Below are 14,309 nucleotides of genomic sequence, written 5' to 3' on the forward strand. Positions count from 1 at the left end.
TTTTTTTTTTTATATATATATATATATATATTGAACACATTCAGTTGTAATTTTTTATATATGCGCGATACTCCATTGTTGAAAATATTTTTATTTAATTTTTATATTTGCCCTCACTGCTACAAATTTGGTTTTATTTATGACGCAAAACACGTATAAAAAAAAAAAACCATTAATAGTTTTAGTCACAACATGATATTATAGATTTGTTCATAGAGCGACTTTTTAATGTTAGCAATTAATTTCTTCATCTTTTTCTTTTGCAGATTATGTCATATAGAAATATCGTTAGAATTATAAATAGTATACACTTCATTACTTTTCAAATTTTTGCATAAAATAAATAAAATAGATTATTATTCTTAGATTAAACTCAAAAGTAAAGAAAGTAAATTTCTTTTTATTCCTTATAAAATAGTATTGTCATATATCTGGATTTTAGAAAAGTCGATACCGAACTTATTATTAATATAAATTTTGTTATATCTCTGCCAAACCTAAATAAAACAAAAATATCTAAATTTCTAATCGATTTCGCGTAAAGTGAGAGAGACATAATATGAACAGAATCGTTCGTAGAGTATAGGTTTTTCTAATCACTTCTAATCTGTTAGTAGTTGTTCATTGATACTTATACAATAAATCAAATTATCAGAAACTGGCTCTACGAACAAAGCAATTTGGTAGTATAAGTACCGATTGTAATTTATATACATACATACATACATACATACATATATATATATGTATACACGAATCGTTTTTTTAAATTATTTGCATTTGACACCTACATGTATATGATATATAGTTTCTCTATGGGATACATTTGAATTTTTGTTCACGAAATGTGCTACGACCATAGAATTGCTACTAAAAATAAATGCAGTGATTTTACTGCTGTTAGCACAATCAGGTATGTTTACTCACCAGTATGTCCTATACACACACATACATATGTTATTATGTATTATTGAACACAATTCTTCAAAGTTTTACTTTGTAAATTGCACAGATTCATCATTAAAATTAAAAAAACTGTTTCCTTTTACAAAACTTTCCAACAAGAGTGCGATTCGTTACAAATCCTGGCATGTAGACTACATTAGGCGAAATGAGAGACTTATTCCTCGAATATTTTAATTAGGTTTTTTTTTGTAAATTTCAAACACTGCGCGCATTTGTCAGATATAGAGAACATGACGAGTTACTTATTATTTGTATCCAATGAAAGTACAGTAAAATGTTATACACAATATGTATACATCGCGAGTAAAGATTTTTTTAATGATCTTTTTCAAAGAGTAAATAAATACTTGAAGATACAAGTATTCTACTTTAGGAATGTATTTTGATTCGCAGAAAAATAATGTATTTTGTATCTCTGGTTATGAGATTAGTTTATTTACCTATACCTACTTCTGTGCATCAGAAACAATGGGGACTAGTAAGTGAAATATTTTGCACAAATGTATCTTTTTCAGGCACCACACTGTTTGTTCATTTTAAGAAGTTAGAAATATATTATTCCTAAAATTATTTGTATGTGTCACTTACTTTACTAGTCTAATGCTAAATGAATATATATGCGGATGCCAGAGTACGGGGACAAAATCGATGTTTATGAATTTCGAGATTTGTGTTAGTATGGATTTACATACTGTTATCGCCGATCGATGAAAAAAATTATTGCAATAAACACACATAGATGCACTAAATGCCAAATGTCATTAGCATAATATCAATCTTTTGATATAAAATGCTCGCCCCTGCTGACGATGCACAGTCATTAAATCTGTTCTGACTTCGCGCTTAGCCGTTAAAATTGATTCTATATATAAAGACTGAGAATAGTAGTGACAAGAAGATATTAAGCTGTGGCTTCTGCGTCTCCATTGCTCTCCGCTTCGGCACACTTCTCTTCGAGTCTTGACTTCTTTTCAGGGCTTGCTCCATCGGAAGCATTATCTTCCGCAGCGTCATTTAAAGCTGTTGATTTCCTCTTTATACAACAGCTGTCAGCTGGTGCATCTAAAATATAGATTTTGATAATAAAAAAAAAGAAAAAAAAAACATGTTTTACAATATAAATTCTAATCAGAAGAAATATTATATTATTCATTACAATAAATATACCTGTGGAATCACCATTTTCGGTGGATTCTTCTTCCTTTTCTTCTGTTTCTTTTTCCTCACTAGAACCATTTTCTGTGGTCTCCGTGGCTTGACCATTTTCAGAGGTTTTAGAGTCCTCATCAACCTCCTGAACTACTTTCTTTTCTTCTTCTATCACTTTTTTCTCTGGGCTGGTAGCCACTTTTGTATCCCTAAACAATCGAAATATAACATTGGTTCAACTTTCAACATAACCAAAAAGCTTTGAAACAAACCAGCAATCCGTACAGTCAAGAGAGATCACTGTTGTACTTTGGAAAAAAGAAAAAATAGAAAAAAAAAGCAAAAGAAAAAAAAACCCATCGAATAAAAAAACAATCACAGATATTATTCATGAATCAATATTATACATATTTATAAACACCTTGTTCACAGACGAGAAACAGTTAATACAAGGAAAGTGCGTCATTGCAGCGATCGGAATAAATAGTACACAAAACGTTTGGCAAAACCAATTCTCAAGAAATATTCGTATATCCCTGGTTCTATCCGACAAAATGATAAAACTCTAAACGTAATATATGTATATAATAAGTATAAAAAAGAAAAAAAAAAATAGAAAAAATAAAGAAAAAAATGAAAATAAACGAAGAGAGTGAAAATAAGGAAGAGAGAAACGGAGAAAGGACGCCCAACGGTAGCGACATCTAGCGACAAGGCATTGGCATTAAACCACTTTTCCCCCTCTAATCCCACGATAGTGTCCACACACCGATCCAGATGCTCGAGCATCGCGCGGCAAATTCTCGCGTGGACCACAAATATACCTGTGGCCTTTCTCTCATACTCTTTCTCTCTCTCTCTCTCTCTCGCTCTCGCTCTCTTATACACTACGAATGTATGTACAACACGTTCGGTACGTGAAAAAATGCATGTTTATTTATTCAACAGGTCGCAAAGATATATATATATATATATATATATATATTATATATATATATTATATATATATATTTGTATATATATATATATGTATATTTTCGTCTTCCCGAGGAAACTCGTTTCGTCCATAAAATGTCGTTCTTTCTCGAAAACGATGTGTCTTTAGGAGCAAATCGAGCGCAACATATATACGCATGCACGCACGCACGTATCATACACATTCACACACACTCACACATATATACGTATATACGGAGAGAGAGAGAGAGAGAGAATGTTCAGTCTTCTCTCTTTTCTCTCATATCATCCTCTAACCAGTAACGACGACGAGGGAGGCAACACAGATCGATACGCTGTCCCGTTCTCTTTTAGAAGCCGCCGGTCGTAACTTGCGCGCCACAAGGCTCTTGCAAAACGACGCCGTTTCTGACCTCGTCCTCGCGCGTTTAACTATAGAAGATAATCTTTTCTTAAAGCCACACGATGACGTAGTAGAACGGTATACAAAGAGAATATTACTCGTCTACCTCTCTAACCTTCTCTCTTTCTCATTCTATCTCTATCTCTCTGTTTTGCCCGCCAAAATTTTTCTTTTCTCATATTCTCCCTAAAATGTTCTCTCTCTCTCTTATTTAATTTTCTCTTTCATATATATATATATATATATATATATATATATGTATATATATATATATGTACTCTCCTGTGAGAAATAATGAACGAAGGAAATCGAACGTCGATGTATGTGCGATATAAATAAACGAACGCGTTGAGGATGACCGAGCACGATACTCGATAATAACGTTTACGCACGAATCTTACAGGAAAAAAGTATATGTGTTGTATGTAACTAACAATCAACAAACCAACCAATCGACCAACAAACCAACCAACCAACTAACCAATCAACCAATCACTAAACCAATAACAAAACGATATAACCTATAGAAAAAATAAAGTCAAATTAAAAGGACTAATGTGAATAATGTCGTAACTATTTTTTTCTCTCTCTTTCTCTCCCTCTCTCTATCTATCTATCTATCTATTTGTAAAAAATAACAAAAAAGAAAGAATGAGAAAAAAAATAGAACAAACTAAAAGAAGGAATCAATCCGTTCTTTTGACTCTTCACGACGTACAACGCTTGTTATTTACCAAAGACGTTCAATGAAAGCGAGATTTAAGTGGTAACAAGGAAAAGCATCGAGAGAGAGAGAGAGAGAGAGAGAGAGGGAGAGGGGAAGATGTGAGGGTGGGGAAAAAAGAAAATGAAGAAAAAAGAAGGGGAAGGAAAATAGAAGAAAAAGAAAACAAAATAAATAAACAAACAAATAAATAAATAAATAAGGATGAAAAGAAATTGAAAAGAGTAAGACGGGAAAGGGGCCACGGTTCGCAAGTAGAGCACGCATCGTGCCGAGGGCACAGGTAATCGCGCGCTCTCACCACCGAACGAACGAACGAACGAACGTTGCGCGCTTACGTATCCTCCATCTTTCCCCTTCGCCCCCTTTATCATGCCCTTCTCCTCCCGCCCTCCAAACCTCCTGCTCGACCACCTCTATTTCTATCTTTCTCCCGCGTTCTCCCCCCTTTTTCAACCACTACTACCACCCCACCATTGCCACCTCGTCCTTCCTCACCACCTCTCCTTTCCCTTCGCGCTTCATAGTCTCCCCTTTTCTACCGCGCACAACGCGGCGCTCTTACAAAACTCTTCTATACACACACACACACATACACACATATTCTATATATACGGAGAACGTGTTGTATACATTCGTGTCGTATACACGAGGCACGCTGCTCACGGCAAGATAGTAGTAGACACACACCGCAGAGCCAAGCAAGTACAAACAATATATACACATACACACACAAGCGAGTCAAGGTATACGCAAGCGTGCGTCTCGTTGTGTAGCGTACAACACATACGTACTATGCATACGTACACAAACGGAGGTTCATAAATGTGTGTACGTGCATGCATGCATAGCGCGCGCCAACGCTAGCACCACAAGGTAAAAGCAATGATTTCAAATGCACCCCGATCTCTCTCACTCTTGCCCTCTCTCACTCTTTCCCTCTCTCTCTTTCTCTCTCTCTCTCCCCCTCTCTTTCTCATCGCGGTTTTTCAACGAATCAACGATCGCCACTCGATTTTATTTATCGAAATAATATAAAGATGGCGATCGATCTAATTCGATTATAAATAAAAACCGCGTTAACATTATACGCGAATAGTTTTAAATGAGAAGTGTAGAAAAGTGAGGGAGAAAGAGAGAAAGAGAGAGAAAGAGGGAGAGCGCGAGAGAGCAACAGCAGAGAGGCGCGATTTTTTTTTTCATTTTCAAAATCAACGTTAATCTTTATAATAAATCCCGTTTTTTTACTCACTTTACTTCCGTATCCGCCATCCTTCAGATTCTTTAAGATTATCGTTGAAAAGATTGAAGCACCACGCGTTATAATGAACGCACCAAATGAGAGAGCCGCGTCCTCTTTACGCACCGGCGAACACACGTAGAATTCCGGTAACACCACTCTCTGTGTCGCGTAGCCGGGTACCGACGCGCAAATGGCAGAGAGACTCGCACACTGATTCGCCCGAGTCCCGCCGAGCTGCTCGGCCCGGCCGGCGGCCTTCAAACGTTTTTCTTTCCCGCTCGATTACAGATGGCGTCTCGATCGCCACGCGACGAAAGAACTACGAACGAAACGAAACAAAACGAAACGAGTGCGTTAGCTTAGAGAATAAGTTTTATTTGTATTTGCAAATAGACGATATCGGTTTTTCAGGTAACATCCTATACTTTACAACCGTCCCGTACTCGATCTCCATTCTGTAAGAGCTCTTTCCCATAATCCATAAGTTCTCTTTGAAGTAACATCAAATTTAAGTCAAGTATTAAATTCATCGGTGACGCGGCAGTTGGTATCTACGACGTGATTCAATTGATCTACCTTTACATAAGCATTCAACAATCTTACCCTTTCCGTCTCGTATTTTCGTTCTTTGTTTTCTTGCTTTTTTCTTTTGTTCCTTTTTTTTCATCTTCGACACACGTCAATTCAAACGTACCAAAGTTAATACATATATCTCTTATGTATACAATCGTTCCCCCAATCGTTAGATCGTAATATTTTCAATATTCGCCACGTATTCCGTGGCGAATTGTAATATCGTGACGGTTATTAATTACCGACGGACATGCGGTTAAGGGTCAGAACCGCGCGATCGCTGTAGTCTCGATTCTATCCTCCCCACTCCTTCCGCCATGCGCGTTACGTCGACCAATCGTGTTACAAGTAGACAGAGCTTCCTCGGAAAGAGAAAAAAAAAAGATATTCTTGTGTTTCCGGCGCCGATCTTTTCCGTTTCGTTCGAACGATCCTTATTTTCGTTCTGCGTCATGTCGAGAGGTAAAGAGTAAGAGAAAGAAAGAAAAAATGAGAGACAAACAGAGAGACAGAGAGAGAAAGAAAGATAGAAAGAAAGAGAGAGAGAGAGAGAGAAAGGGAAAGAGATAGCTAGCGTTAAGTCAAGTTTTCTCCCATTCGTGACTTCTACAAGAACGCCCGGTGGACGTTGCCTGCATGGCCGAGAGATTGGAAAGTTCTAGAACTTTCGCACGCGTCCTCATTTCCGGGATGTATCAAGAGATGCGCGGCGAACCGTCGCTTTTGCGTCCGCTTTAAGATCGACGTTCTACACCTGACGCTTCTCCAACGCCATTTCCTGTTCTCCTCAGGTATCCCTATCCTTACTCTAATAAAGAATTTTTCCTCAATGAATTTAATTTGACAACTAACTTGTTAAATATTTTACAGCGTCTTATACGGTTATGTACGTACTTGTCTATGTTATTTGCGGTTAAGAACAATTTTTTTTCTTTCTCAATGACGTTTGCTTTTCTTTAATGAAGAACTTTATTCAATGAATTTGACGACCGTAAAATATTCTTTAGAAATTTTACGACGTGTATATGGTTAACGGTACTTATGTAATTTCTGTTATGAAATTTTGTATTAGGAAAATTTTCTCGCGTACATGCACGCACTATTCTCCCCCCTTCCTTCCCTTCTTATTCGTATTCCTCTGCTCTAATAAACAGGCATAGAATTTTACTCAATGAATTTGACAATCGTAAACTCTTGTTTACAAATTTAACGCGTGTATGTGGTTGTACGGCACGTATGCTATTTGTGGTTGGGAATATTTTCTTTTTCAAACTCCCACACGCACCAATACTTATTTCTTTCTCTTTCTTCCTCCCCCCTCCGTCGTATCCCACCATACTAGTAAATGTCATGAATAAACATCAATGAATTTAAGTATCGTAAGCTTTTGTTTATAAATTTTACTTAAGGTGTATAGCTACATATGTACATAATTTGTGGTTAGGAAAAATTTCTTTTCTTTCTCTCTCTCTCTCTCTCTCTCGGACGTGTATGCGCTGTCTTTAACTTTCAGATTGCGTAGATATTAATTAATCGTTGAATCGATTATTTTCGACCTCTACGGATATTCGATTATTATTTCTCGATTTAATAATAAACCAATAGAAAGGAGAGAGAGAGAGAGAGAGAGAGAGGGGGGGGAACATTTTTATTGATGACCAATCAATGAGTCGAAAAAGAACTACGTTACGTCTATCGATTGTCCTTTCTATTGATCGTAATTCATGCCATATTTGTTTGCTAAGTTATTATAGATTCTCTTTCATTAAGACGTTTATTTTTTCTAAACTTTTCTAACCTTTTTTCAAAGATTTTTGATACGTTGAAGTTATCGAGTACTTACCTTGAAGGGAAATTTGCTTGTAAAAGAAGCTTAAGAGATAGAGATAGAGATAGAGAGAGAGAAAGAAGAGGAAAAGAGAGAGAGAGAGAGTGTGTGTGTATGAGAAAGAAAAGGAAAGAGAGAGAGAGAGAAAGAGAGAGAGAGAGAAAGAGAAAGAGAGAGAGAGAGAGAAAGAGAGAGAGAGAGAGAGAAAGAGAAAGAGAGATAAGCTTTCGTTCGTACTAAGCTCACGTTACGAGGTTACGTTGTGACGTCGAGCGATAAAATATTTCTCGGTTCCATCTATCCACAGTGGCGAAGGCCACTGGCTCTGGCAACATTAACTTCTACTGACAATGAGAAAGGAGTTGGCTTTTACTCATGGATATCTATTAATTAACCCTCTACTAACGTCGAACGAATCAATTCTATGTATTACTTCTTAAATCATCGTGTCTGTTTACGTGTCTGTTTACGATAGAAAAAAAAAGAAAATGTAAACAAAAGAAAAGAAAAAGAAAAGGATACACAGGTAATTAAATCACATCATTTATTAGATCAATAAACATTTAATATCAATACTAGGGATTGATTTTACAATAATATTTATTCTTATAATTGCGAATGATACGATATTTTTTCTCTCTCAATGGAATTTCTTTCGTCTACGATAAAGGATGAATATGTTTGATTATGAATTTAAAACATGATCATATATTATATTTTTATCGTATATAACCATCGTTGTATCTTTATTTACGATAGAAAATATAGGGAAAATAAGTTTTCCCGTTGCGAAAGATTCCCTCATAATTAAATTACACCTACTGCTAATGTCGTTATTGATCTTGCAATTATAGGTAGAACAGTATTTCTTTCTCTCTCTCTCTCTCTCTCTCTATCTCTCTCTCTCTCTCTCTCTATCTCTCTCTCTCTCTCTCTCTATCTCTCTCTCTCTCTCTCTATCTCTCTCTCTCTCTCTCTCTATCTCTCTCTCTCTCTCTCTCTCTCTTTCTCTCTGGCTCTCTCCTCCCTTCTCTCTCAATGGAATTTCTTTCATCTTCAGTAAAAAAGAAAGAAAGAAAGAAAGAAAGAAAAGGAAAATAAAAGAAAAATTTTATTAATGAATTTAAAATATTGCCATGAATTATATCGATACCGTAACTATCGCGTTGTAATTATTTACGATCGAATATACAGGAAATTAATTCCCTTGCAGAAGATTCGCACATAATTAAATTTACACCCGTTATTAATATCGATATTATTGATCTTTATAATTATGCGCGGGATAATATTTATCTCTCAATGGAATTTGATTTTGTTTTATTTTAGGCATTAAAAAAAAAAAAAAAAAAAAAAAAAAAGAAAAAAGAAAACAAAAAAAAATTCATTACGAATATAGAGCCTAGCCACGAATTATATCAATTCCGTAATCATCGTGTTTGCTCTCATTTACGATAGCAAAAGAAAAAGGGAAGGAAAATAATTACCTTGCAAAAGATTCGCTCGTAATTAAATTACACCCACTATTAATACTGACATTGATCTTACTATTGTACGTAGAGATAATATTTCTTTAACAATGAAATCTCTTTTTTATCTCTTAAGTGAAAAGAGAAAAAGTTTATAATAAATTTAGAACGTAGCCACGAATTATCGAAGAAACGTGATAGGATTGCATCCGGGTTGTTTAGTTAATAAAACGGCGATTAAAAATAAAAGATGAAGGAGATAAAGGAAAGGTTAGTTAATATGTAATATAAAATGTCTTTCTATTGTAAGACAGGAAATGCACAGGACATTTAATGATACCTGTCGATTCAATATATATATATATATATATACACGCACACACGCACATTCTTTTACTAGACTCAATGTTATTTTATGGGATTGTGCTTTGAAATATATTTTTTCCCTTTTCTTTTTCTTTTTTTTTTACTTTTCGCAATGGGAAATGATCCTTGAAAATCATATTATTATTATTATTATTATTATTATTATTATTATTATCTTTTAGTTTTATATTTTATCTTGAATAATTATATATATATATTATTATAATATACAAATGGAAAAAGATTAATGTCGATGTATCGTCTAATCTATTTTGAGATCAACCGAACGCGCGAGACTATTCGATTATATTATTGTAACAGTTGTAAGGCGTCGTTCTCTAAAGATAATTTATTAAAATTGACGGAACTTATTGCGCAATATATTATCTTTTATACATCTCGAACGTGTGCTCGTTATAGCGAAAATTTCAAATCTTGAGAATATTTTATCGTAAAAATTTGGTAATGTTGTATATTAAAATAAAAAAAAAGGAAAAAAAATGTGGGTGGGAAGGGGGGAGGGGCAAAAACATATTCGTCAGTAAAAAATCGAAGTAATTATAGTGATTAAATGAAAAGCTTGGATGAGTCGTTAGAACATTTCTAACTCGAAGCTTTCTTTCTTTGGTTAATATTAAAAAAAAAAAAAAAAAAAAAAAAAAGAGAAAAGAAAAAAAAAGAAAAAAAAATAGAACGAGAATGCTTACAGGTATACCTTGCAATATATAATCGGTTGATCCATTTATCGATGTCTGTCTGTCACAATTGATTTAGATTGATATATGTACATATATAAAAAGTATGGTAAGGGAGAGCCAGACATTTTTTTTCTTTTCTTCCAAGATAACACATTCGTTCGACTGGAGTTAATTACCGTAACGAGTCTTATCTATAATATTAAGATAAAAAAAAAAAAAAGAAGAAGAAGAGAAACGGAGAGAAAAAAAAGAAAAGAAGAGACATTGATAATTTGATTTTTTATTTTCTCTCTCTCTCTCTCTCTCTCTCTCAATCCATCTATCTATCTTTTTTTCTCTTTCCTTCATTTTACGAGGTTATATGTAAACTAGAGGAACGTATAAACTGATTATGACCATCGATAAATAAATGAAATCTTACTTGAATGTATTCCTTTTATTAATAAATTTTCATTACGTGATACGAATGAGAAAAACGAAGCCATGTGCCCTCCTTCTCATTCAACCCCTTTACGTGGCAGGGGGGTTGCGCTTGGAATCGGTGGGAATAGCAGATTAGTAGATAAGTTCGGTGATAAATCAAGAAACAGCTGCAGTTTGATTGTATAATGCAGGTGTAAAGGAGTAGTAAAGCCGTGGCAGATGTCTGTCGAATTTATCTTTTGTATAATAGAAGGCAAGAGTTCCTTGTTTCTTTCTTTTTTTTTTTTTCTCTTTTACTCTCTTCTTCTCAAATATGTTTTCGCAACCTTCCAGGTAAACTCGACGTTTAGATACCTACCATAAATATACATATATATATATATATATATACACATATATAATATGTATTTATATCTCGTGACACTAGCTAAGCAAAACTTTCCACGGGGAAAAAGTAACAGCTAGACTTCCATTTGACTCGATCCTGCAAGACTACCGCCTCCGTCTTCTTTCTTGTTGTTGTTACCTTCCTATGCGATAGATAAAACCCGTAACGATCCCACGGTTAAAAAGTATATATCTATATACGTATGCATCCATGTGCATATATATGTATGCATATGTTTATGTATATATATATATATGAATAGACGTATGTGGTGCCAGTATACGTTGCTACATTTACGAAGAGCGTTCATTGAAACGAGTATATAGGGTGTCTTTTGACTTTTCCATTTTGATTAATCTTCAAAAATTAAATGGACTTTAGGAATTATATGTCTATTACATTGTAATATTAACATGTTTATGAACGTTTTTATAATAAGTTCGTATGTATTGTATAATAAGTATTATGTATTATTGTATAATAAGTATTATATATTATATATTATTAATAAGTATATTGTATAATACGTATTGTATAATAAGTTTGTTATTATAAGTTCGTTCCTTTTTATTATTTTTTATCATCTTTCTTTCTTTCTTTCTTTCTATCTTTTTTTTTTTTTTTTTTTTTTTTTTTTTTTTTTTTTTTATAAAATCTATGCCTTCGAAGTTAGTTGCTATGCCTTACCCTATACGTTTATACTTACATATATCGCAATGAAATTCGCTTACAAATGAGCCACGCTCAACTCTATTTTTCTTCTACTTCTTTTACTTCTGCTTTTTCATCTTTCTCTCTCTCTCTCTCTCTCTCTCTCTATCTATCTATCTTTCATATATCCATCTATAAGTAAAACGAGTTTCAATATTCCATCACTTGGATAAACGTTTTCTTCATTGTATTTGCAAAGGAGAAAAGTTACATGTCTATTTCTTACGGATAGTCAAAATCAACTGGTTAAATCGTGCTATCACTAGGGGGAGGAGAGAGAGAGAGAAAGGGAGAGAGAAGAGCTTTTGAGGGCTAGAATGCAAAGTGGAAAGATACTTGAAACTTTCCACGTCTCTCGTTTTACCACCTACCCTGTCTAATATTATCTAACAGACAAAATCGATTTATTAAACAGATCGTTCTATACTTCGATTGGTAATTTTCCTTCTATGGAATTCCACGTTTGATATGTATTTACCAAGTTTTCTGCCTCGTCTTCGTATTATTTATATATTTGTATACGTCCGTTTTAATAATGCACGTCAAATATTCAAGGTTAATATATAATTAGGTGCATACACTCGCGGGCTTAGATTTCGAAAGACCCGGGGCGTCACTAATTTTTAGAAACTCCTACGTATTTATAAAATAAATCAATTATATGTTAATAATGAAACGATATATACACTTTCTAAATTCAATTAAGTATGTATCATATGTAAGGCATAAATATAGAGATAAAAATTCTATACTGATATTAAAATCGATATTAAATTAAATTTATTATATAATATAAATTTATATATTTGTTCGCGTAGAGAAATGTTTATATATATATATATATATATATATATATATATATATATATTGCATGAATAAATATAAGTTTTGCAGAGTGTGCGTCTCGAGACGACCTTCTATATCGCATATGCGTAAATTCGTCATTGGCAACGTACATATGTATATAATTGTGAAAAAATTAAAAAGAAATATTATGCTCCACTCGAAACATTGAATTCTCGTGACTAAAATATTCATTGTTTATGTATATTTATATTGCGATTGAGGAAACTCATGAACTATCCATTTATTTTCTCCCCAATGAAATTTCATTCTAATGAGAGACGCATAAAATCGCTGATATATTTTACTTTCCCTGCTAACATTTAGTTTCGTGTTACTGGGTCAGTGGAAATGTTCAGTCAGAGGCTATTTCGATGACAGTAACCTATATTCCCAGCGGCTTTGCAGTGTCGAACTAAAGATAGAATCTCGCATCTAAATTTTCATTTTGCTCGAGTAAACTTCTCCCCCTCCCTCATCCCTTTCGTCTCAATATCTCGTCTTCTTAATAACCGATGATAATATACCTACGAACATATAGACATTTTATCTATGTATATTTATATGAATGTATGTGTTTGTGTCACAGTTATCAATACATTGATAAAATAATTAAAATTTTCTATATGTATATATATGTAAACAAAGTATTTTATATATCTAAATGAATTATATAAAATATAACTATATATATATATATATATATATATAAACACGCGATATATCATAGAACTGGCCACAGACTCACACAGTTAATAATATTGAAAATTTCCAGTAATGAATACCAAATACAATCCTTTTTGGTATCACAAAATACATATTTTAATTGCGACGTCAGAAATTTTAATGAAAAAAATACTAATACCATTTATTTACAGTATATTCTTTTTTTATTTTTCCTCTCGACATATATTATTTTTATCAACGAACTTATAATACATTGTAACTTGAAAAATATAATTGACGATGTTACGTAAACGTGAAAAAGAAGTAAAGACTCGCTTTCGGTCTCGGCACGCTATGTCGGGTTGCTTTGAAGAAAAACGCACGATACGCATTTTTATTGCTTTTCCGTTCTTGCGGCAAATGCATGACATGCATTTTTATCGGCCTCTTTGAAATATAACGTTTAAGTTTTATTAAAAATAAAATCTCCATCTTGATTTTATTTCATATAAAAAGATAGAGCTTAGCGATAAAATAACGAAAGCATTTTTTTACATCCTTCTCAATACATAGGCACATATTATATATATAAATATATATAAATATATGCATACACACGTACATACATACATATATATAAAACGTATGATATTTTTAGTATATAGATCGCGTTTCTTCTTGGTGATGCTCGAAACGATTCGTTTCGGTGTCGCCGTTTCATCACCAACGTTAAAATGCTCTTGGCACTGGTAGATTCACGTGGGAGAATAGTTTCGTAAAACGAAAAGAAGATCATTAGTATGGGTAACTGAAAGACTTCTTAAAAAATAAAAAGAAAAAAAAAATAGAAATGAAAAATCAAGAAAAAGGAAGATAAAAAAAAAAGAAAAGAAAAGAGAAAA

The 14,309-nt window shown here is 33.4% G+C and overlaps 1 protein-coding gene across 1 annotated transcript; it reads right to left on the reverse strand.

Moving 5' to 3' along the window:
* Positions 1 to 489: 489 nt before the first annotated feature.
* On the reverse strand, positions 490 to 5,674 carry LOC118448965 (uncharacterized). The gene is made up of 3 exons (XM_035882950.2): positions 5,452 to 5,674; positions 2,134 to 2,324; positions 490 to 2,028 (listed from the first exon to the last, which is right to left on the reverse strand). The coding sequence occupies exons 1-3, from the start codon at positions 5,469 to 5,471 to the stop codon at positions 1,868 to 1,870; spliced, it is 372 nt and encodes a 123-aa protein (XP_035738843.1). The 5' UTR covers positions 5,472 to 5,674; the 3' UTR covers positions 490 to 1,867.
* Positions 5,675 to 14,309: the final 8,635 nt, after the last annotated feature.

Source organism: Vespa mandarinia, chromosome 6, assembly GCF_050613455.1.
Source record: "Vespa mandarinia isolate Hongniang chromosome 6, ASM5061345v1, whole genome shotgun sequence".
In the NCBI taxonomy this organism is placed as follows: domain Eukaryota; kingdom Metazoa; phylum Arthropoda; class Insecta; order Hymenoptera; family Vespidae; genus Vespa; species Vespa mandarinia.

Coding starts and splice junctions, on each gene's coding strand:
- LOC118448965 (XM_035882950.2), bottom strand. CDS start 5,471: ATGGCGGATACGGAAGTAAA. Junction 2,325..5,451: donor ATGGCGGATACGGAAGTAAA/GTGAGTAAAAAA, acceptor TCGATTGTTTAG/GGATACAAAAGTGGCTACCA. Junction 2,029..2,133: donor CGAAAATGGTGATTCCACAG/GTATATTTATTG, acceptor TCTATATTTTAG/ATGCACCAGCTGACAGCTGT.